The sequence below is a fragment of the Gallus gallus genome, chromosome 2, assembly GCF_016699485.2.
Source record: "Gallus gallus isolate bGalGal1 chromosome 2, bGalGal1.mat.broiler.GRCg7b, whole genome shotgun sequence".
NCBI lineage: Eukaryota > Metazoa > Chordata > Aves > Galliformes > Phasianidae > Gallus > Gallus gallus.
In genome coordinates this window covers 98,182,496-98,204,879 of record NC_052533.1, presented here as the reverse complement: position 1 = coordinate 98,204,879, position 22,384 = coordinate 98,182,496, and the positions used below count along the sequence as shown (strand labels likewise).

General features: G+C 45.7%; 2 protein-coding genes across 3 annotated transcripts in view; both read left to right on the top strand.

Annotated features, from left to right (window-relative positions):
- ANKRD12 (ankyrin repeat domain 12) overlaps positions 1-596 on the top strand; it is a 62,835-nt gene extending 62,239 nt beyond the window's left edge. The window contains exon 13 of the transcript XR_005855194.2: positions 176-596. The gene's annotated coding sequence lies outside the window, so the exon portion shown is untranslated. The remainder of the gene's footprint in view (positions 1-175) is intronic.
- Positions 597-2,125: 1,529 nt separating this feature from the next.
- Positions 2,126-20,364, top strand: TWSG1 (twisted gastrulation BMP signaling modulator 1). Of its 2 annotated transcripts, none has more exons than XM_046917211.1 (5): positions 2,126-2,307; positions 3,094-3,260; positions 8,398-8,497; positions 11,125-11,391; positions 18,010-20,364. In XM_046917211.1, the coding sequence occupies exons 1-5, from the start codon at positions 2,280-2,282 to the stop codon at positions 18,189-18,191; spliced, it is 744 nt and encodes a 247-aa protein (XP_046773167.1). In that variant the 5' UTR covers positions 2,126-2,279; the 3' UTR covers positions 18,192-20,364. The 2 variants fall into 2 exon arrangements, with proteins under 2 accessions (XP_046773167.1, NP_989529.2); NM_204198.3 differs by having other exon boundaries at positions 2,148-2,242.
- The last annotated feature ends 2,020 nt before the right edge of the window (positions 20,365-22,384 follow it).

The window sequence follows — 22,384 nt, the reverse complement described above, 5'->3', positions numbered from 1 at the left end:
GGTTATAGATATTCATGAAAAAGATTTGTTACAGCCTAGGCCATCAATTATTCAGGAATGCTTGGGATCTGATGTCTGTGAAATTACTTTGGAAAGAAATGGGGCTTATGCAAGAGGGATGGCTACCTGCAAAAGACATTAAAGTACTTGCTCTGAACTGATTTTTAAATACCAGGTGAACTGCTGCTCCTTGCGCTTATGTGAACACCCAGGACACCTTCATTGCGATGCTGAGCTAGAGGCTGTGGACAACAGACTCCTTCCAGCTGCACGTCACCGCAGGCTGCAGTCAAGAATAAAGTGATAGTAACACGAGCACAGTAATACTGGATTAAGCACAAATTCACAGGTAGCTCCTGCCCTGTAGCTCTCCTCCCCTCCCCCCTCCCCCCTTTTTAATTTTCTGGGTACTGGAGGAAGGAGAAGCTCCTGTTTTAATGCAGGACAACCCTACTGGTACCACAGAACCAAACACAGAGTAAGGGAAATGCAAATTTAAGCGTTGGGGTTGGCTGGAGTAAGGCAGTTCACAGCACGACAAACAAAAGGATTACACATTTTTTGGTTAATTAAAATTATTTTGACAATATACCTTATGAGGAAGTCTGAATCTGGTTATTTGTCAGGCTTAGCCTGTGTTTCCTGAACAAGGAGAGACAACTTCCTATGAACAGCTTCATGCAGATTGTTTTCAATCGATGCCAATTACTGAACATCCCACTGTCCAAAGTGTTGGCTCCCATGTTGTGGTCCCATACACCACACACTCTCCTGCCCTCTGCAACCCGGATCCAAGCTGTGTCCCAGTTGTGCTTTTCCAGGTTTGTGCTGCGGGATGATCCCCGGAGTGTATTTCCATTATTTCCACCAAGTGATGCAAGTTGGGGCTGAGTGTGAGTGATGGGTGCCACGTGGCATTGCTTCTCCCTCCTGAGGGACAGCCACCTCCTGGGAAGCCAAGCGCTGCTGAGTTCCTCCTGAGTTTTCTTCTGAGTAATGAAACTCGTTACTTTGGTCTTGTTGCACTTCTGTTGAAGCAGTCACAGATATGTGTACAGACTGGGAAAAAAAACTCAGTGAAAGCAGCCCTTCAGAGAAGTACTGGGGAGGGGGGGTCCTGGTGGATGAAAAGCTGGACATGAGCCAGCAGTGTACTTGTACAGTCCAGAAGGCCAACAATATCTTGGGCTGCATCAGAAGAGGGGTGGCCAGCAGAGAGAGGGAGGGAACTGTCCTTCTCTGCTCTGCCTCTGTGGGAACCCACCTGGAGCACTGCAGCCAGGCCTGGGAACCCCAGCACAAGAAGGACAAGGGAGATGTTGGAGCAGGTCCAGAGGAGGGCCACAAAAGTCATCAGAGGGCTGTAACACCTGTCCTATGAAGAAAGGCTGAGAAAGCTGGGCTGCTTCAGCTTGGAGAAGGCTCTAGAGAGACCTCACTGTGGCCTTCCAGTACTTAAAGAGAGCTTATAAAAAGGTCTGTCTTTTTACACTATCTAATAGCAGTAGCACAAGGGGAAGGCTTAGGTTAGATGTTAGGAGGAAATTCTCCACTGAGAGGGAGGGCGGTGAGGCGCTGGCACAGCTGCCTGGAGAAGCTGTGGTGCCCCATCCCTGGAGGGGCTCAAGGCCAGGTTGGATGGGGTCCTGAGCAGCTGAGCTGCTGGGGGGCAGCCCTGCCCACGGCACGGGGTGGGGCTGGGTGGGCTTTGAGGTCCCTTCCAACCCAAGCCGTTCTGTGATTCCATGAAAACAGCATCTCTGCTTTGTGCAGCATTCACTGCGTTTTCCTCTCCCAGATCGCTGCCCGGCTGGGCTCCAGGCCCTGCCTAGCGGCTCTCCACAACTGCCGTGGGGGCGTCCGGCCCGGCGCCCCCGGAGCTCCGCAGCAAGTCTCTGCGCACCGATACAAAAGCCGAGCTCTTGCCCGGCACTTAACTAGGCAAACTAAGGGCATCGTCAAGCGAAGGCTCCTCCTGCATCTTTCTACCACGAGGAGGTCGCTCTCACTCCCCCGCACAGCCCTCCCACCCGCCGGGGCCGCGCTCGGCCTCCCCTCAGCGGCGGGCGCGGAGCGAGGGGCGGGCCCGGCGGCGCCCCGAGGCGGAGCCCTGCGCCGTGTGCGCGCTGCGAGCCCGCGCTGCCGCCGCCTGCGCGCTGCCCGCGGCCGAGCTGAGGCGCGCGGTCGCCGGAGCCGCCCGCGGAGCAGCCGGAGCCGCCGGCGGAGCGGGGCCGCCCGGCCGGTGAGGGGGGCGAGGGGCGGAGGCGCGGCGCCGGAGGATGGAGCCGGCGGGGAGGCGGCGGCTTTGTGAGGAGCGTTCCGCTGCCCGCCGGAGGAGGCCGGGAGGGGCGGCGCAGGGCCCCGCGGGTGCCCCGGAGCCGGGCGGCGCGGCGGGGCGCTCCCTGACAGCGGGGCCGGGGCCGGGCGGCCCGCCGCGTGCTTCCCCGTCGGGCTGCGGGCTGCACCTGAGGCCGGAGGGTGCCGACGGCGGGGGGACGGCGGCGCCGGGCGCTGCGCGGCGGCCATCCCGTGCCCGTCCGCCTTTCCCTCCCCTGAGAACAATGCGGACTCTCCGCGAGCTCTGCCCAAACGTGGGCTGCGTGCCGGGGTCCGGCCCTCGGCCCGGGCTCTTGGGGCACGCGTGAGGCGGCGGATGCCGCCGGGGCTGTGGGGGAGCCTCCGTCGGACCCGCGCTCTCCGCTCCTGCTGCTCTGAGCCCTTGCGGCGTTGCTCCTGTAAAATGCGCTGCTCGGAGCCCCCGGGACCTTCGTTTTAATGAATCGACGCTGACGTAGCAGCTTCGGTTTTGCGTGGTAGCTCCAGGTGTCTGCCTGGACGGTGCCTTCGCGGTTAGGGCTTCGCCGCTGCGTTTTATTTGTCGCTGCTCATAGGCCGTCAAATCGGGTGTTACAAACCTGGCCTTGTTCACCTGAACTTCGGTGCAGTGTTAACGTATGAGTGCAGCAGCGGGAAGTTTCACATGGAGAAGTTTGCCGGCCGAGGAGGAGCGGTTGGGTTTGTTGTTGTGCCTCTTTAACGTTTGACTTCTTTTTCTTTTTCTTTTTTTTTTTGGTTGGTCCAAAATTGTTTCAGTGCTGGTTGAGCTCTGTCTGCAAACCGCTGGAACGATGAGGTCGCCGTGTGCGGCGCTGAGCGCGTCCCTGCTGCTGCTGCTGCTGCTGCTGCTGCTGTGGGCCCGCTCGTCAGTGGGCTGCAACAAGGCGCTGTGTGCCAGCGACGTCAGCAAGTGCCTCATCCAGGTACAGCGGCAGCGTTGCCTCTGCTTGCCTTTGAGTTCAGCAGCTTGGGAAGACCCAGTGATACAGATAAGAGCTGTTTTGTTGTGGAATCGCAGATGGTGTTGGTTGGAAACTAAAGCCCGCCCAGTCCCACCCTGTGCCATGGGCGGCTGTCCCCCACCAGCTCAGCTGCCCAGGGCCCCATCCAACCTGGCCTTGAGCATCTCCTTGAATGGCGCTCCCCATGACAGAGGGTTGTAAAGCTGAAAATGGCTGAAAGCCCCCTGAGAGGGAGGACAAATGCTGTTGTAGCTCCAACGTACCTCACAACCCAGAGTACCTCTAGCCACTAATGGGGCTGAGCAAGCTCCTAAAGTGTGTGAGTTTACCTAAAATGGGCTCTTGAGTTGTGCGTGTGGGCAGTGGATGTTCAGCTTGAGCCCAGCTGCTGCTTTTGGCTCACTGTGTGCTGTCCATAGGGCTGAAGGAATGGCTGAGCCCCAGCTGCTCTTCCAGCAGTGGTTCAGAGTAGAGTGAGAGGTCCTTTTAGAGGAATTGTGAGCAGATTCACTGCCTTCTGACTAGTAGTTGATGGGCAGTGAACTGAACACACTTTCTGACACCACATTGGAAAAAAGGAGCCTTCCTGTGGTCAGCTCCAGCTTCCTACTGCCTCTTTGCAGGTTGGAAATAGAAAAGCAGAGAGCACAAATATCATATGCTAGTAAATATCCTTCTGACTTCTTGCACTGCCGTTGCTTTAAATGGAAGAAATAGTTGAAAACAGAGCTGTTTCTCAGGCATTGTCTACAGAGTTGTTAAATGAGGGAGAAAGAGAGAAGCTTTTGACTTATCTTCCCAGTGACTATGGCACTGTTTTTCAGTGATAATGCCGTGCTGTGCTTGGGCATTGGCATCTCCCTAGCAGCACAGCCCTAGGAGTGTGCTCTCTTACTTTGTATCAGTGATGAGGGACCTCCTCTTAAAGCATTTCTCTAAAATCAGGACCGCACTTTGCTCTTTGAGACACTACAGTGTTGGGGTCATGCGTGGTCACAGGTCAATGAGTGATGGAGGCAGATGGGTGGGAAGGCAGATGGGAAGGCTCCTGAAGCTCTGACCAAGCTGTTGCTCTCTCTCATCTTGGCTTTTTCCTTCTTTATTCTTAAATCTTCAAGTGTTGTTGCAGCAGAAGCATTGCACTGCTCTCTGAAGTACGTCATACTTCTTGGGTAGGTGTGCAGTATGGTATATCTGAGTGTTCTTGTTTCCCTCTAAACCCTTCTGGAGAAATCTGAATTAAAAGTACTTTGGTAAGAGTAAGTTTGCTGGACTATCCCATCATGCAGTTCCCTATCCTGTTTCTATAACCACTCCAGTTTGGCGTGCTTCATGGCTTGAAGCCAAATCAGCGTGGCTCTGAGGTTACTGGGGAGCAGGCAGGACATGGTGTTGGCCATCTGCATCTGTGGGAGCAGCAGGGCTCTCAAAAACCATACGGTTAATACAAATATTTGTGCCAGCCTCAGTACAGTCATTACTGCCACTCCTTAGGAGCTGCTCAGCTCGAGGGTGGTCCTTACGTAAATATTTATTTTCTTAAATCCAGGACAGAGCATGAGACCAACAACTTGCATGCGTTCAGCTTTCCTCTAAGGTCTTGATGGCTGTAGCTCTTTTGGTGCCTTTGTGTTGGGATTTTGTTCTTTTCTGTAAGCAAATAGCTTGAAAAACCTCTCCTTTTCGGCTTCACCCTTGCAGAAACTTGGTGGCTTCTGCAGTTGTGGAGGAGTTGTGGGTGAGATCCAGGAGCAGAGGCAGAGAGGGGCCACGAGCTCATCTCCCTTCCTGGCTTTGGGCGCAGCTCATCCTTGAGCCCCAGCGGTGCTGTTGTCCCGCTCCCTGGGTAGGCTGTTGGCCTTAGTGGTGCCTGGCACCTCTCCTCCAGCATTTCTTCTGCTTTGGGGTTCCCATGCAGAGGAGATGAGAACACCGAGTGGGCACACCACGACTTACATCGTTTATGCCACTGTTGGTGACGCCTGCTGAAGGTTTATCTTCTCCCTCCTGTTAATCTTGGGCACGAGCTTCCCAGCTTGCAAGTATTTCCGAGACTTTTTTTTGCCCGGTGATAGGAAATAGCTATCACATTTTAACTTTAAGGCTTGCGTATCCAAAAGTTTCTACCGCTGTGTGTTTTGTAGCTGTAGAACGTAACACGGTCGGGTTAGCAAAATAATCCCGTCTGGTTTGCTTCCAGGAGATTTTCTGTTATTAAACTGTTCTAGGAAAAAAACATGAGCTATTTTCTTTCATTCCCTCCTCCAGTTTGCAGAGAGGTTGCCAATGCCTTCAGGTCCTGTTTCTCGCCACGCTGAGAAAACAGTCTCCGTCACTTCAGGAAAGTTTTGAAAAAAGGCAGATGTTAAATACCTTGTAAAAGTCTTTATTTGCTCTCTGGAGCAGAAATACCTTTATTGTACGAACGTGTCTGCTTCCTACTTAATGCTGTATTTTTAGACGAGGGAGGCTCATTTCTTGCCTAGCAGAATACTGGTGCACCTTCAGTAGTTCAGCCTGGGCAGCTGCCAGGCTCACTTATGAGTAATATTTTCTTCCACTGACGCCTCGCCACCCCCAGCTATCAACAGGGAGCATTTCTCCTTCTGCTTCATTTCACCCACGTCCCATGGAAGCATTCTTTTAAGGAGATGTATCCTGTGCAAGTGTCCGGTCCGGGTGAGTCAGTAGGAGGAACTTGAGTGTGGTTAAGGAAACAGTGGACATGCAGACGCATAGATGGAAAAACATACGATTACTGCCCTGCAGGGACAGCCCTGGGGAGGAGGGGCTGAAGCGCTGTGCATAAGACCAACGTGACTGCTTTTTCTTCCATCTTCTTCCTCCAAGTTTTTTTAAGAAAAGAAAAAAAAAAGTTCCTAAGTCTCTCCTACAAAAATTAATGGTAAATTAACAATACTACCTACAAATTAACAATAATACCTACAAAAAATGGTAGGTATTATGTTAAGGTAGGTAGTCCTTGTGCATATAGACACTAAGAATACGGACACACACTCACTCAAGAGGACGGTGAGGCGCTGGCACAGCTGCCCAGAGAAGCTGTGGTGCCCCATCCCTGGAGGCGCTCAAGGCCAGGTTGGATGGGGCCCTGGGCAGCTGAGCTGCTGGGGGGCAGCCCTCACGGCACGGGGTGGGGCTGGGTGGGCTTTGAGGTCCCTTCCAACCTGAACTGTTCTATGATATTATTTTTGTATTGCAAGTGCAGAAGTTAAGGTTACTTTTAATTCTGTGAGAACGCTCTTAGACTGCATAGTGCAGGCTATAAAATTGCAGTAACTCAAATTTAGTGAGTTTTCTGGCTTTGATTCATACGTTGCATTTAATATTTTATGGAGAGTAGCCTCCTCCCACATACTGGCTTGTTGGTGTTGCAGTGTCTTTAATAGGTGTGAAGTTGTCTGCCCAGTTTTACTGTTGAAGAGCGAATGTGTAGGATATGTTTCATGCGAATACGTCCCGATAGGACTCACTGGCCAACACAGCAGGGCTGTACTCGTGGTTGTTTTTAAAAATAGCTTTCTTCAGGCTTCTACTCCTCAAGTCTGACACAATCTGTTTATTGAACAGAAAGATAAATATTTTAGAAACACGTCATTCATTCACATAAGTCATCTTTCTAAGTTTGTGGTGTCTCTTCTGGTGGAAAACTTTGTATTTCTCAGTGACAGGCCTGTTTTTCATCCTTCGCTTGGAAACAGCATAGTAATAGGTGACACGAGTAAACTTTGAGGGTGAAAGAGTTGAAAATCTTGGTAGGTTTCCAGTCTGTAAATAAAAATTCAAGACTTACTAAGACTGCATATGGCAAAAATGCATGTGGGGAGCAGGAGCTGACGCTCAACCACTCAAAAGTGCAAACAATTTACATGAAGTTAAGCAGGCAATGGCAGTATCTCAGTGCTGTGCGAAACACAATAGTTTCTGGATTGTGTGGCTTTTTTTTTGCTGGCTTCGAGAAGACTTTTAATTGTTTATCATCTGAGACAAAGCAAACGGAAGAATAATGGATTGATGAATTGCATTAGTACAGTGCGGCCCATCTGCGGTGGATTTGGGGGTTGGTTCTGTTAGTCCCCTGAAAGGGGGATGTGGCTCTGGCCTCGCTCTCCCAGATGCATTGAGGACTGGAGCATGAGCCACTCCTGCAGGCTGCCGTCTGGGAGCTGAGCTCCTCTGGAGCTGCTCCTACGTGTCTGTGAGCTGCAGGGAGGCGGGCCACCTGGTTTTTAGATTTCCTCTGTACGTGCAGGCCGTTCCCATGCTTCAGGATCCTCAACTGTATGGCTTCAGGAGGACTGCCAAACAAAGCAGAGCCTTCAGGTTTAGGAAGCAGGAAGCAGAAAGTGTTATCTTTGTGCTTCCGTGTCTTTTCTGGTTTTCTGCCTTAATAACAATCAGAGAAAAGAGTGTATGCGTACCATTTTACTTTCAAGAGACCACTGATATCTTTGAAATGTCCGGGGTGTCATTCTGGGGATGGTGGAAGAGCAGAAATGAATCAGCTGAACCTCAGATAAATATATATATACCCACATACAGCTACTAATACTACAAATAGAGCACAATGTGTAGCAAGCATTCAGAGATGTGCAATGTAAGTGTGTTCCAGTGGCTAAACCAAATACGTTCCTTTCAAGATCCACAAATAGCTGTGATGGTAGGCACTGCACATCTTCTGAGCTTCCTTTTTTTAGCTAAATTATACCTCATCTGCACTATTTATACAAAAAGAAACATCCTTCTTTGAATTTTGTTTTGTGATGGGAAAAGCATTCAGGGAACGTGTAGGTGAACAAAGCTTTCCCATGAATAGGGCTTTCTCTCTTTTGAACGCTTGTTAGCAGACTTCAGATTTGTGTTCAGAATTTCAACTTAAAGAAGCCCAACAATCTGAGAAGATCCATTTGTAAATTCAGCTTGGTTCTTTGGCTCGAACTGCTTTACCATTTTCTCACTCGATTAGTGTAGAAAGCTGTTCTGAAACCATAACTTGTGGCCGGAGGCAGAATTGGTGTGCCCTGCTGGCATTTCATGTCTGGGATTGCTGGGTGTAACACGTTCATGTTGTTTTCAGGAGCTGTGTCAGTGCCGCCCAGGGGAAGGGAACTGTTCCTGCTGCAAGGAGTGCATGCTCTGCCTTGGCACACTTTGGGATGAGTGCTGTGACTGTGTTGGTAAGTTTGCAATTGTTGGGCATTTCTTTTTATTTATAGAAACTTTTTCTCCCTGCCACGTGTTCAAGTCACAGTCCTACTGTAGAAGTGAAGCATCAGGACAAAATCTGTTCTTTAGTTATCTTACAACTTGTTCTATGGGTACTGCATGAGTTAGCATGGGGACCAACGTGCCAGAAGGCCGCATCTGCTTTATGAGGTACACAGTAGTGGTCCAAGTTTTGCTTGGGTAGTGTCAACATCACTAAACAGCAATTTTGCTGTCTGTTTGTGGACTTCTTTTTCAATTGTCATCTCAACGAAACTACACAGCACCTTCCTTATGGGGTTGGAGTCCACGTAGGGGCAATTGGAGATGTGAGTTCCCCTGTGAGTCCTTGGGACTAGTTGTAATTATGCATGGTCCAAGTTTTTCATCACTCTTTTATTTGCAAAAAGATCTGTTTCTGGAGCATGAGAAGGAGGTATACAAGTTCTGGGTGTAAGATGAGATGACAGCCCTAACAAGGACAGCATTATTACCAACAGATCACGTTCACAGTGCCAAGATTTCTGTTAGTGACTGCTGCCTCTGCAGAAGGAGGGATATGTTCTTGTTCCTTCTCGTGTTATAAATGTTTTGAAAGCTTCATCATTCTGGGGTTGCTGGGCCCTCCAGTGCCATTCAAATCCATCTGGTTCCCATAAATTGGAGGCATGTTGATCATTGTACCTTCTCACAGCTTCTGGCTGGTTGATTCTTTTCTGAGTTCATGAGGATGAGTGCCTCAAAGTGCTCCTTTTCACTGCATTTCATTGCTTCTCACTTTCCATCATGACGCGAATATGCTTTCTGACAGCTTGCTTCTTGCTTGGTTCTCAGCAGCTTGTCTTTGCTTGGCTGTCCTTTAGTAATTAAGGAGTGGAGTGGAATAGTCGGGTGCACGTGAGATTATTCCCAATGGCATAAAGTATTTTCAGCTCCTCTACCCGTGCTGGCTGTTAATCTTGAAAGAGGTGTTATAGTTTGATTTTCTATTTGAGCTGAAATACTTTAATGGACTCACTGAAGAGTGAAATAGATTTATGTATATTTCCCCCCTCCATCCCCTTTGCCCTTCTCATGTGCTCTTGATTTTTCTAATGCAGTACTGGAGTGTGCTGTGGTCTCATTCAGTCACAGTGGTATGGAACAGGAGAGCAGGCTACTTGGCTTTTCCAGAAGTGCCTTCTGCTTCAGAAAGCGGGGCTTTGTGCACAGATATTCCCTAGGAAGAAGAACCTAGCTATTGCGATTATAAGGAAAAACGTCTACAGTTTATTTTCTAAATCTGAACATTACTCCCTGTTCTGTTGCTGCTTCCCTCAGTGCTATCCAGGAAAGCAGTTAGTGGGGTTTTAGTTTCAGTTTCCCAGTACTGGGGGTTCTGCCGGTGCCTGAGACCTTGGCTTTATGGCATCGCTCTGTTCTGAAATAATTACTCATTAATGTAGATTTGGAGTGGGAGATTCCACTGTCGTTCTGATAGCTCAGTCTCTATAAACTGATCAAGTCTAACATAAAAGCAGATGGGTTGTGCTGTCCTCCAGGTTGTGTCTGCTCTGAGGTCAGCAGTTACTTCTACCATCCAGCACTTACTTTGAAGAGATTGTGTTTTCCTATAAAGTTCTAGTTAAATATGATTTCTGAAACTGGAGTCCTAATGCAGCGACAGGGCAGGAGATGCCTTTCTGAGTGTGTAGGGCAGGTGGACTTCAAACATACGTTCTTCGTATTGCTTTGGAAGAAGAGGATTGATTTGCTTTGCAGCTGTAGTTGTCTAAAAGTGTAACTGTGAAACTACCTAAAACGATATCCAGACGTACATCAGGAAAATCAATTTCTCTGTCTCTTACCAGGTGACTTCTGATAGTGTTCTATGGCTTCTGGTTCTAAATACCTATGCGTGTGTAACATTTGCTTTCAGTCTTGGAGGTTTCAGTGTTTTGATTAAATGAAGGTAATTGCGGGTAACAAACGGTTGCATTTAAATGGTTAATGAAAGACCTGCATTGCATATTACAGAAACAAAGAAACAGAGGATTGCAGCAGTGGACTCAGCCGTGTGTAAGCAGGTAAAGAGAGCAGACTCTCGCTCTCTCCTGGTACTGATCTTTGCACCTCTGGCAGGTGCCTGGTAAGATCTAATGCGCTGCTGAAGCAGATGAGATCAAATACTTGAATCGTGATCAAAAGTTTCACAAAGCTCAGGACTTGTCGAGATATTATCTTTGTTCAGTCGGAGGCTCCCATTCTGGATTCATACCAGCGTCGGACATGCCACGCTTTGTCACATTTCCCAGGGGAAACAAACCTTTAGTTGAACTCTGTGTTCTGAAGTGTAATGCTATAGCGTAGAAAGGGAAGTGAAAAAGGGGTTTTTCTTTTCGCTTGGATCTCACAAGTTGCAGGTGTGTTTTGTGGGATTGTGCAGAGATCTGAAACCTGCCGCCGTTGAAAGGCAGCACTGCTGTCTTTGGTGGCACTTCCGCTCTTGAGTTAAGAGTGGGAATTATATCAATAGAAGGGTTCTGTATGTATATACATACACCCACAGATTCCAAGAAGAAAGGGTTTTTGTGTAACTGAGCTTCTCATTCCTTTGCAGGTATGTGCAACCCTCGCAATTACAGTGACACACCTCCGACATCCAAGAGCACTGTAGAGGAGTTGCATGAACCAATTCCTTCACTTTTCCGAGCGCTCACAGAAGGGGATACTCAGCTGAACTGGAATATTGTTTCCTTCCCCGTTGCAGAAGAGCTGTCGCATCACGAGAACTTAGTTTCCTTTTTAGAAACAGTGAACCAGCCACAGCATCAGAACGTCTCTGTTCCAAGCAACAACATCCACGCACCTTACTCTAGTGACAAAGGTAATAAATCCAGTGTCTGAATTCCTAGCATCTCTTCTGGTCTCTTCCAGCAGCTTTCTCAGTGCATCTCCTGTGCTTGTCTGCACTAGCTTCTTCTTTTCATGTGTAAAAGTGGGGGAGAAGTTCAGTCTACTTTCAAGCATGGCATAACAGCGTATGAACTTACTGCCTTTATTTTATTTATATATATATATTTTTTCCACCTTGAGTTTAGAGTATTTAATTTTTGCTGAGTGGCGGGGTAAAAGATGAGAAGTTTGGTGTAGTGACTACAGTGGCTTAAGAAAAATTCTCTTTGCGTCTCAGTTTCCATACTAAACCTGGAATACTTTTCTGTGCAAATCATTTCAAAGCTTTAAAAGAATCTCATAAGTAGTTCTTAGTAAAGTAGCTGCTTAAAAGGGGATAAGAGCATCTGATTTGTTTTACTGTAGCGTGATTAATGCTTTGCTTCCTGCCCAACGCTCGCTTTAAGTATTAGTAACCACATATGTTGTTGTTGTGATGGTTCTTTTATCTTATCGAGGCAAGATACCCTAATTGATGGACACACTGCTTTTCCATCCCATCTTGAACCTTTGACCTAGTAATGTTTCCGAGCAGGGCTGCTATTGATTACATGGAACTGTAATGGCAACTTTTCTGACTTCCTTTGGTTAAGGCACACTAGAAAAATAAATTAATTCCAGAACTGGGAAACCAGATGGGCAGAAAACATTTCATTCATATGTCTTTGACATTAATAAAACGCTTGCTTACCATCATAAGAGTAATGCAGAAAGCCATGTTAAATGGCAAGCCACAGAAAGCCATGTGTGCAAACACGACAGTATTTAAAGATGTAAATTATACTTGGAAAAAAACCATATGTTTGGAACAACCTTGAATATATCCCACTGTACTTAGGTACTACAGCCAGACTGGCTGTTCCCTGACAGTCCTTTACTACCATGCCAACAGGATGGGCTAATGATAGCTTTGGATTAAACTCGGAATTGGAATCGCATCTCGTGGGTGTGGAGGAGTTCCGAGTATAACAACACAAATCCATAGCTACAATTTTTTCTTAGTCAAAAGTCTCCCTCGTTTCATTTGCTAAGACCATATTAGAGATTTAGGCTGAGAGGGCTTTCACTGGAATGATGACATTCCAAAAATAACAGTTATATTTGGAAATACTTAACCAAATGCCACTGGATTTTGGATTTCAGTAGACGCTTAGAAGAGAAATGTCAGAGCTTTTCTTGTAATCATTGGCTGTGCCTCCTCCATCTTACTGGCCAGCAAAGAACTGGAAGAAGTAGAAAATGGCTTTCAATTTCCTATACTTTTAAATACTTAAATATGTAACACTGTTGAGGTGTCTTTTCTTGGCCACAAAGTTGATAGAGATCTGATTTTGCAGAACATCGTGTTAAGATTTTCTTACAAAAACACCAGTGAATCAATCTGTGAGAACAATAAGTGGAAAGGAAAAACTGTCTGCTGGCCTTGCTCAGCTGGTGTTGATTGTGGTGGAAGTAAGGACACGTGGGGAGCTGCAGCTCTTGTGTTGGATGTTGTGTGACCCATGCGGTAGCAGTGTTTCTGAAAGGTTTTGGGTGAATTTACTGAGGAAGCAGTAACCAAAAAGTGGAGGGGTAGGAGGTGAAGTGCCAAAGAGCCGAGCCAGCATGGGCACACACAGCGTGCTTCGCTCCAGCATGGTGTGTGCTGGCAGCAGCCATTTCTTTTGTTGCCTGTAAAGGGAGAAGGGCTAACGAGATGTAGATTTCGGTAAGGGGACAGTAGACTGCGTACTGTCCTATGGAATACTTGCCAAAATTTGGATAGGCTCTGCCTATAAATACGTCTTGCCACATCCTGTAACACAGTTCTGATTTTAATTTCAACACGTGTCCATGCACAGAGCAACGTGAAGCTGCCTAGGGTGCCAGACTTGCTATGTGCAGCTCTGGGTGGGTGCCAGGAAAAGCGGCACTGGCCCCAGGAACCTGAGGGCCGTGTGCCTGACAGTGGGACAGAGCCAGGCCACCAGTTAGTGTGGAGGTGGAATGCAGGGAGACGTAAAGCGTTCCTGTCCTGCCCCTGCCTACTGCAGCCACTAGACCTTGAATTATTATTGTCTTAGTGCATGCCTTCCCTTTTCTCCTGTGAGCGGTCTTCTAACACTCCAGTGGCCAAAGCACATCAAGCTGCTGGATCGAGCTCTTTGTATTGGTGGTTTCTGGTGTTCAAGCCACTGCTTCAAATGACTTTTAATACTTGCAGTGATTATTAACCTCGAGTTACATTGGTACTTTATTCTTATTTTTTGCTTTGTTTTTAGCTGATACCCTCAGAGCTCTGAACTGCAAGTTCAAATGTATAAATAAGCTTAAGTGCTGCAGATGATGACAGGATGTTGGCAAGGGAGACAGAGGGGAAGCGGATAATCTTTTGGCAGCTGATGAAACAAAATCTGTGTTGTAGCTGAGGGATTCTGACTTAAACCTCTCAGTGATACAATGGGTGGTGTCAGCTCTGCACTTAGTGCTGGCCAGGTAGAGAAGATCTAGCAGTCCAGTCAATGGCACCTATGTCTGTAGGTATGCTAGGAACACATTTTTAAGAATGCCTTTTTTTTTTCCCAATAACTTCTAACATCTGCTGCCAGGCAGACAGTTACCTCCTCTTCTACCACGAAACGGACTGGCAGGCAACTTACCTTATATAGCACCTTTAATTTTCAAGGTAGCATGTGGGGATTTGTAATTAACTAGGAGGGCTCCTTCATCTTGCAGATAAGAGGTTTTTCCTTAACTTCCAACAACGGAGCTGTTTTCTCTTCTCTGATTTGCCAAATTCATCAAGTACCAATATAGATCTCACTTGAAGCTCCAAGAGTACTGTTGCGAAGTCTGACAGAAATACGAGCCAGTTTCTTCTAGTCATCTGAATTTAAATTTGGGTCTACATTGTTGTTTCTCCCTCACAGCCTTCTTATGTTGTGGACTGGGGGGGAAAAGGAGAAAAATTAATGTTCTGAAAAGAGCTGTGTAGCTGTCAGTCCCCCGCCGCTCTCTCTCTCCTCCCTACCCCATCTGTATTTGATAGTCCTTTCTGTGTGAAAACAGGCAGAATGCTAATGAAAGAGCTATTAATGCAGCAAGTAGCATCCTTTTATCTACACAGAGGGAGTCAGCAATGCCTGCACAATTAGGTTTGTGAAACAATTTAAATACTCTCCCAGATCCCTAATGAGCCTGTAGGATATTTTTTTTCCTTTGTGACTCTTTTCGTAGCCCATAAAGAGGGATTTAGTGCTTGATGTGAGCAACTTTCCTGCTTTCAAAAATTCTTTATCTGCGTAGAAACACCGACCCTACTGAGCAAGGGACAAGGGCAGCCTGTGGTGAACAAGGTTCGCAGTGAAGAAAGAACCAGTCTAGCTGGCATGTCTCTGAATGAACAAGACTTCAAAATGTGTTTGTTAGCTTAGTCTTCTGCACATGGAATGTGTCCTCTACTTTCTTGCAAGTGCTACTGGGAACCAGCCAGATGTGCTCTGGCCTTGTGTGTACAAGCTGTCCTCCCCACTTTGCAGCATTTCTGGATTGGCCATCTAGGACCAAATCTTTTGACTTCCATGTGCATGTGAAAATAAACTTTCTTCTCCAGTCAGTCAAGATTAATGGTCTTGGTTGTTGCTGCTACCTTAGTATGGCAGAGATCTTGCTTCTGTCCCCACTCTGGTGCTGGGAGGTTGATTTCCTGGACCAGTATCACAAGGCCTCACTGCTCTCACCTGGTTCTACCAGGATTAGGGTCTTAGGGGTGCCCACCCACTGACCTCCTTCCCACTGACAGAAGTATTCACTCCTGTAGAAGGACATCTCAGCATCGCTGGTAGAGAAAAGCTGAAGTACCTCCAGCCAGGGCCTCATTCACAGAGGACTTCCATAGATAGGGCAGCTCTGGGCAGTTCCGGCCTCTGAGGAGATGATGCTTCAAGCAGCTGTTTTCCGTACATATTTCAGTACCCTGAAGTGATCAGATGGTTGAACTCTATGATCTTGGTTGGTCGCTTCTAACTGAACTATTCTAATTCCTGCTGATCCAGAAAGATTTAGGATTGCTTGTTTTGGGACAGAGGCCCTCCTGTGCCTGCAGCTGACACCTGAATGCCTACCATGAGAAGACAGGGAGACAGAAACCTGGGGCTATCTGGGCATCCTGGAACTAGAGGGTGTGTGTTTGCTCCTTCCTGGCAATCCCAGCTTTTTGTTGCTGGTGCCATAAGGTTGTCCAGTGCTTGCATGTTCTCTGAATGTTGTGAGCCAGAAGTGTGCCCTTGTGGCCAAGAAGGCCAGTTGTATCCTGGGTTGCATCAGAAGAGCGTAGCCAGCAGGTCAAGGGACATGATCCTTCCCTTCTGCTTTGCCCTGGTGAATCTGCATTTAGACTGTTGTGTCCAGTTCTGGGCTCCTCAGGTCGAGAAAGATGTGGAGCTTCTAGAAAGAGACTAGCAGAGGTTGACGAAGATGATCAATCGTGCCTGGAGCATCTCCTGATGAGAAAAGGCTGAGAGACTTGTCTTGGAAAATAGAGGACTGCGGTGGGGGGGGGGAGGGGGGGATGAGGGCGGTGGGATATGTTGGTGGATTTCAGGTAGAGGTTTTATTCTGTGAGAACTCTCTATGGTTACTGGGCTTTAGGCCTTATTTTGAAGTGGTGTAGAAACAGAAGTGCCAAGAATGGGACAGGACTTGCACAACCACTGCGTGTTTTGTTGACATTCTCAGCAGTACTTCAGGTACTCCAAGATTTCTTAGATGACTGTGGCGTTACTCACAGCATAGCTTTCCTGGAAGCAGAAAAATACTTCGGCGTTGGATCTGCACTTCCTTCTCAAGATCTTTAATGCCTTTTGCGTTGGTGTCTACAAGAAATGTATGTCAGCCAGGAGCCTGAACAAAGAATACTATCTTGTGTTCAGTGAGCTGGCAGCGTGTCCTCTGGCTATCTTGCAATTGTTCAGGCAGCAGTAAAATAATTTGGCAGTTATCAGGTTTCCTCCGTCAGTGTTTTGACAGATTCTAATTCTTACACAGGGTAGGCAGAGTTTCCAGATGTCAAGGAGGAGGAAGCATCCATGGAAAAGCTAGCAGCTGCGTTGTGCTTTCTCATACATTGTGCCATCCCTTGCCACATGCCCAGCAGCATGGGCAGCACTAAGGTCATCTACTGTTGGTACTGGTGAAACTGGCTGCATAGATCTGATGTCTTGTAGGGTGATGGAGCCCTTTACTGGCCTCAGCTCACCTCTGGACTTCACCTTAGGAACTTGCCAAGAGACCTGTGTGCTGCTGAGGTTGTTAACCTACGAGGTACCCATACTTTGAAGAGAGGGGTTATGCTGTACTTCAGCACAAGGCTTACATACAACAGGCAGAATAAATGCTGTGGTTAACAGTTGCACTGCTCCGAGTCCTTTGGTTACTCATCCTTCTCCGTATCTCCATAATCATTAAAAAGAATGAAAAATAAACTCTGTCTGACTTACCATCTATGTTTGGATTACATTTTTCTAATCCTCCTTGGAATGTAGGTCAGTACGTTTCTTCTGGACCCATGCAGTTTAAGCAGGAATAGGCTAGAAAGCCTCTTGACATTTGCAGCTCACAAATCTGTCTGATGTGTGTTAGTGAGGTGTTCGTGTTTGTAGACAGCTTTCAGTCGTGCTTTCCCCCACAGCGTGCCAACTTACGCCGGGGGCAAATGTGGTGCAGAGATCCTATAGAGGACAAACTGGTGTAATCACTTGGTTGGCAGAGAAAAAAGATGGTGGGATCTATCGGCTTGGGGAATTAGAAGTAGGCAGGGGAGGGATGTTTTAGTTTTATAGGTGTGAATGCCTCAGCTCCAGTTTGGGGTTACAGTGCCAAACTTCACGGTGTTTCAAGTAATTGCATGGTGCTTAGAACAGCAAAGATGGTGCTTAAGCAAAAAGGCAGAAAGGATTTCTTAATCTTAGTGGTACAACTGGTGTTGTTTAAAATAATAATTAAAAGCGTGCTGTGCTGTTCTCATGCTGAGGAAAATGGGATTCTCCAGCTCTAGCAACATGTGGTTTTAATGTGGTTTAAGAATACTGTTGGGGATGAGGAGAAAATGTTTACACTTATTTAAGTTTTTAAAATAACTGATCTAAAAATGCTGTTTTTCTTGATAGCATGTAATAACTGCTAGCAACTGTAGTAGTGGGATCTTAATGCTAAGGCTTCGTACCTTCAGCGGACGCCTGCTTGTTATTTTGGCATAGCCCATCTTTACGCTTCACAAAGTATCCCTCATAACTTTGCAGAGGATTTAAAAAAAAAAAAGACAAGATTTAGTTTAAAAAGAAAAAAATCAGTCACTCAGAGGGAGCGCAGATAGTAAAAACTGAAAGTTGGTAGATCTCACCTTGGGTCTCTGTCTCTTTTTTCTGCTTCTCTATCACCCTTTTTGTCCTTACGCCTCACGGTCTTAATGATTCGAGCTCCTACTTCAAAAGCTGCATGTGTAATTAATTTTTTAAGTAACCTTTTAAATACTTTAAGACCTTTTAAACCGTTTTCCCCCCTCTTGGTTTAGAACACATGTGTACTGTGGTGTATTTTGATGACTGCATGTCAATACATCAGTGCAAGATCTCTTGCGAGTCCATGGGAGCATCCAAATACCGATGGTTTCACAACGCCTGCTGTGAGTGTATTGGGCCAGAGTGCATCGACTATGGCAGTAAAACTGTAAAATGTATGAACTGTATGTTTTGAAGCAGGAAAATGGTAATACGATTAAATGGAGGCCAAAGTAATCCCTCTCAGTCAAAGAGAAGCGGATTGGAAATACTGCATTTTGGTGGAGTGCCTAACGGTTGTAATGAAATGGAGCTGGTTGAAAAAAGGTGTATAAAATTTGAAACGTTTTTTATTAATTCATGCAAGCAAGGCTAACTTGTAGAATTTTCAACATTATGTTTTGTTTTTCTTTACTTCTGCTCAAATGGTACAGCCATGCTCATCCTTGCTGTTCTGATTGTTTTCCTTTGATTTGATACTATTGACTATCTTGGTTTTCAGAATATAATGCTATATCTTGTAGTTTAGAGTAGGGAAAACTTAAGGATGTGGTAATGAGATTCTCACCGTCAAAGTTCAACAAATAAATAAATGGATTCTGAGTTGCAGGGAGAGATTTCTTGAGGTGCCTGGTCTTTGTGGTTGGTTGGTTGGTTGGTTTTTTAACGTTATTGCCTCTAGTTTCCGAGCTTAGCCTTCTATTGTGAAAACGTTATTCGGGGAAAAAGAATAATTAATGCTTTCTCTTCAAGTTCAAATTGTGGGCCGTCGTGGATAAAATCCCGACTTCTAAGAAGGGCTGCCCTACAAAACGCTGAGTGGGACACTTCTACAGTTGTATTTGCCATGCTCTCTTACATAGTCTTTTCAGTCTTCTCTGAGAGACCAAAGCAAGGCTATGAGGTGCAGTTGCATCTCCTCCCGTTTGCACTGTTCTCTAGGGTCACTTAATCTTTGAACGTTCAGTACAGTGCAGTGACATTTTATTTTGAATATAATGAATAAATGAAAAAAAAACAAAAAACCAGCACGAACTAGCAAGTGCTACAGGGTTATCAGCTGAACAGTTGGAAGCAGATGCGTTCACATTTAGTAGTTTGCTGTGAATATTTATTCCAAAACATAAGTCTTACTTTTTTTTCCCATGAGATGTCGTCACCAGAGAAGGGAAGATGTGCCCCCAGAGGCAAAAATTGGATGTTCTGAGCATAGAACGCTGTCCACTTTTCTAAGAGAGAATTTTAGTATGTCAACAGTTGCGTGGCAATTTTATGCCCCAATTAAGACTCCATCGATAATGGTACTAAGTGCAAAAATGAAGTGTATGAGTAGTTAATGATCAGCTTTTGGTATTTATAATGACGTGTTTTTTAACGCCTTGACTTTTTTATGCATATATGCATATATCTGTATGCACACACACAAAAAGAATTTGCCTATTCATGTTTCTGTCACTGCCCTCTGTCTAGAGGGATTAAACTGTTTTCTAGTCACACCTGAATATCTGTACCATGTACAAAGGAAAGCAGTCATTTTTAAATATATTTTCTTGAAAAGGTTGCCTGAATGCTTTTTTATTTTCCCTCATTATACAGCTCTTTCAACAAGACAAAATAAACATATATATTAAATATACTGTCGTGAAATAATGTTACTTTCTTCAATCTCTTTTTACAGCTGTAAAGAAGTACTTGAAAGATGAATGTTTCTTGTTGTGAGCTAGTAGATAATGGAGTACCTGCCATTAAGTGATAAATCGTGGATGTGAACAGAACTTAGCTTTCAGTGAAGGAGCTGATCTTTGAATATTGATCTTTTTCTTGGTTTTCTTCAAATGAGTGGAGGGGGAGAGTTTGTTAAAAGTAGCTGTGACTGCTTCTGGTTGGAGGATGATGCATTGTTCCTCGCCAGAATAGGAAGTAGGCAGTAAGCATTGCTACAGGTCACTAGCACGGTTAAGATCTTGCAGTGTTAAATTATTTGAAACACCGTCCGAATCTTTTGATAGTAGAAGATGGGCCTGATGTTTCTGGTTAGGTGCCTGCTGTTCTGCATCTGTGACACCATTGACATCACTAGAATTTCGATGGGAGGTCAAGTCAGAGGAGCAGCACCGGCTGGAGAGGACTCATCTGAAACATGCCTGGGGAACAGCATAAAAATGTAAATACACTTGTCTGTTTAATGGCCTGAGAGTAGGTAGCAAGGATGCACACTTTCTGGGGCTTGCCTTAACTTTGTAATTGTTGACGCTGTCTAGAGTTTGCTGTAAGCACTGCGCGTATGCAAATGTCATACAGCAACAGCAAATGTATTTTATTATGATGAGTGTTTTAAGAGGTATTTTAATAAAAAGACATTACTGTTTCATGTGTTTTTTGTTCTCGTGATTTTCTCAGGGCAATTGTTACCAGGAAACACAGTTATAAAAGTTACTAATTTAAACAGCTGGAATATTACAGAGAATTAACTCTTCAGCGCTGCTCTTCCAAAACTAAAGTTGTAGTTTCATTTTAAGCTTTTTCTTTATACAAATTAATAATGTCTAATTTTCTCAATAGCCAAAATGTACATTCTGACAGAGAACAAATTGTTTTGGAAGGTTGCATATTTTGTCCTATTCCATTTTGCAAAAAAAAGATACTGCAAATTTATTTTCGGAGCTTTCCTTTAGCTCTAAATATCAGCAAAGCATCACCCACGTATGTTTAGGAATATTTCAGAACGTGTTTCAAGTCTTTTCTTTGTTAACTTTGATCCTGCCCTTTCCCTGCCTTTGGTCCTTCTATAAATCCCATAGTAAGTCTTCTGTGATCTCAAAATGCATCTCCTATACGTCCCATAAGGAGTCTTGAACCCCTGCAGGCATCCTAATGCAGGCTCAGTTCGGTATCAGACAGCTCTTCTGGTTGTCTTTTCTCTCACTGTGGGGTACTTGTGATGTAAAGTGATACCTTTTTTTTTCCTGAAGACATTAACTAAAATATTTCTTCTAGATGTTCTGTTATATATTCTGGAACAGTACAGTCCATGTAGACTCCCCTCCCTTCAAGGGTTTTGAGTGAGCATTTTTCACTACCCCCTTTGAACGGAGTGCCCTCCTTTCAAGTTCTGCCACAGCTTTTCTTCGCCTTTAAAGGAACAGGTGTTTCATTACGATATTTCAAATTCAGCTTTCAGTTCAAATATGTGGTTAGTCAAGGAAGGAAGATGGATGGTTTCTGTGCTTACATGTGTGTGCTTGCTTCGGCCTTTGGTCATGAAAAGGAATTGATTGCTGGAAGATACCTGCTAGTTTCCACTGTATGCACAGCTCTTTTAACTGTATAAGCAAAAAGGACTTCACAGTGCTTCACTTCCTATGGAGGTCATCCGTGGAACCAGCAGATCCGATCACACAGACCAAGTGCCAGTGAAATACTGAACTTGCTTTGCCTATCAACCTGCCAATATTTGGCATTTTTAATTGTTCAGTTTTTTCTAACAATGGACAAACTTAGAACCTGAGATACTAAAATGGCTTCTGAGGCACTATTTTAGACTGCCAGCCATAAGACGTAATCATTATCTTTAACAAAACGACAAACTCAGCCTGTCTTGAGAAAATGGCAGGGAATTATTTACACAGCTCTGCTTTTTCCCACCTATTTTCTAACAAAAAGGCTTTCTAAAGTTCTAGTATTCTCCTTAGTTACATGTAAGAGGGTCAGGTACAGCAGAGCTTGCCACTTTGCCTGCCATCTTTTCTCGACTTTGTCCATAAAACAGTAAGCATTAAGTAAACGCGGGGTTTGTAGGGTAGGAGCGTGCCCTCATCTGTGTAAGCAAGCTTCAGACCACAATGAGTTTTGTAAAGTCAGAAGTCATCCAAATGTGTTTCACATGGCAGCAAACTTGTATGCTAAGCTCTGAGCACAATCACTCATTTGTCTTTATCCAAAAAAGGGAGAAGATTCATTCCGTACTCGTTAGCTGATGGGCCCATTGTGTGTGAACTTGTGTTGGCAGCAGCCTTGATAATGCTCATTCTTCAGAGCTGAGAGCCTCTGGCGACTGTCGCTTCAAGTGGAGATCCTTACAGGCAATCATCTCCAATTACTACGGGTGTTTCTGAAGTAACCTTCCTCTCTTCTTTTGCCAGAAGTAATACAGCCTTTGTACAGCGAAAAACCCCAAGACAGTAGTTGCGATGTTAAGTTAAATACACCAGCAAGTACTTGCTGTTCAACTGTTTCTCCTGGAAGGGAGGAGGTAAATTGGAAGTCTCATGGTTATGTAATACGCCGCGGAGACAATATCCCTGTGCTCCAACACTAATCGGAGTGTTTACAACCCTCCCCTTTGTATTTCCTACTGAATAGCGCAAATTCCTGTGGGGGACCTCTTAC